The sequence below is a fragment of the Sinocyclocheilus rhinocerous genome, unplaced genomic scaffold (genome assembly GCF_001515625.1).
Source record: "Sinocyclocheilus rhinocerous isolate Xijiao unplaced genomic scaffold, SAMN03320098_v1.1 scaffold251, whole genome shotgun sequence".
Lineage (NCBI taxonomy): Eukaryota > Metazoa > Chordata > Actinopteri > Cypriniformes > Cyprinidae > Sinocyclocheilus > Sinocyclocheilus rhinocerous.
In genome coordinates, this window is record NW_015624204.1 from 50,815 (window position 1) to 52,937 (window position 2,123).

Here is a 2,123-nt window from a genome sequence, read left to right on the forward strand (position 1 = left end):
TTGTTCATTCATATATTGCGGAAAACGAGAGCATCAGTGTGGAGAAGATGTTGTTTACGTCAAAACTGAAACCAAGCCGTTCACACAGAACGCATATTTATCAAATTTTCTAGAGGGACATCTATCAGCGTTGGTTTTTCCCCATCCCACTGTATCTCATGTTTTTAAATGAAGAAAGTAGCCTACTTTTGTGATTTGGTTTTCGGTCCTTTGTATTAACTATACATACATGCATGGTGCTGTTTTTTTTCTAATTGTTTAAGCAACTTTATTAATTATATATGGTTTATAAACATTATTTTAAACATTATGCACTTTTTTCAAAGATAGTCGTGTTATTTTATTACGCTTTGAAGAAACGTGCATAATATTTTGCTCGATGCGCCCTCTTGTGGCCTCAGGAGAGAAGCCAAAAGCTTTCCCCCCCCCTAACTGAAATTATGCCTTTTAAATTCGAATATAATTCGAATTTTGATCATATTTAAGTGGAAAATTCAAATTTAGTTTTTCAGTCATTTTGACAGCCCTAATTCTTATGGTTTCATTTTATGCCGCCCCATGACTTTTTTGGATCTTCTAAATTTTTGAACACCAGGACTTTCAATGGTGGGACAGAAAGTCCTGGTGTTCAAGGTTTCATTTAATTTGTGTTTTGAAGATTAACCAAAGGTTTATGGATTTGGAATGACATAATGGTGAGTACATAAGTGTCTCATATTGCTTTTTGTCATGTAAAACAACTTTGCATCCCTCTTTTTCTTGCAGACGGTGTCCTGAGCCATGGGGGCCTTCTTGGACAAACCGAAGACAGAGAAACATAATGCTCACGGAGTGGGCAACGGTCTGCGCTTCGGCCTGAGCAGCATGCAGGGCTGGCGGGTAGAGATGGAGGATGCGCACACGGCCGTTGTGGGTCTACCGCATGGCCTGGATGACTGGTCCTTCTTCGCAGTGTATGACGGTCACGCTGGCTCCCGCGTAGCCAACTATTGCTCCAAACACCTGCTGGAGCACATCATAACCAGCAGCGAGAACTTCCGTTCGGGGCCCGACTCCGTGGAGGGCGTTAAAACCGGCATTCGTTCTGGCTTCCTGAAGATCGACGAGTACATGCGCAACTTCTCGGACCTACGTAACGGCATGGACCGTAGCGGTTCCACGGCAGTCGGTGTGCTGGTGTCCCCTGAACACCTCTATTTCATCAACTGTGGAGACTCCCGTGCTGTTCTCAGCCGTGCCGCACAGGTACGGTTCTCCACACAAGACCACAAGCCGTGCAACCCACGTGAAAAAGAGCGCATTCAAAACGCAGGAGGTTCTGTGATGATCCAAAGGGTGAATGGTTCTCTTGCTGTGTCACGTGCCCTGGGGGACTATGACTACAAGTGTGTGGATGGGAAGGGCCCCACTGAGCAGCTGGTATCTCCGGAACCGGAGGTGTTTGAAATCCCACGCATTTCAGACGAGGATGAGTTTGTGGTGCTCGCTTGCGATGGCATCTGGGATGTGATGAGCAATGAGGAGCTGTGTGATTTTGTGCGCTCTCGGCTAGAGGTGTGGGATGACTTGGAGAAGGTCTGCAACTCTGTGGTGGACACCTGTTTACATAAGGTGAGGAGATCACAGCAGAAGTCTTTAAAGGATAGTTCAGTTTATTCACCTTAAACATTTAGGAGCCAAATGACTGCAAAATCATTTGGCGAAGAAGCGCTTCTGTCACTCTAGTGATCTTGATTACATTTGTGATGCAAAATATGAAGAAGAATATTTCTAGAACAACATAATTAATTTTGATTCAAATTACAATAACAATTAAATTAAAGTTTCATAATTAGTTTTTCTAATATTGATCATTTTAGAAACAGACTCATTAAAAAGAAACTATTCGCCAAGGTCATATGTTTTTAAATTAGACTTGATGGCTTGTGCCGTGTTTGCTGTGTGCATTAAAACTCAAACTGAGTAAATAGTGACATTTTTTGGGTCAACTTTTCTTTTAAATCTTGTTTTTTTTGCCCAATGGGTTCCACCTAAGTCTATTTAATCTGTTTTACATTAGTTGCACAGCCTTATGAAGCTGAATCATTGAGTCTTTACATAATTGTTACAGTCCCCCCCCCCCC

At 42.6% G+C, this 2,123-nt stretch overlaps 1 protein-coding gene across 3 annotated transcripts in view; it reads left to right on the plus strand.

Moving 5' to 3' along the window:
• The window catches only part of LOC107739221 (protein phosphatase 1B-like), a 59,401-nt gene that overhangs the window by 45,851 nt on the left and 11,427 nt on the right, over positions 1-2,123 (plus strand). For 2 of the 3 annotated variants that reach the window (XM_016551248.1, XM_016551266.1), the window contains exon 2: positions 766-1,611. In XM_016551248.1, the coding sequence (XP_016406734.1) occupies positions 781-1,611 (831 nt within the window). In that variant the 5' untranslated portion in view covers positions 766-780. Of the gene's footprint in view, positions 1-677; positions 696-765; positions 1,612-2,123 lie in introns of those variants that run through there. The other variant, XM_016551257.1, reaches the window with a different exon arrangement.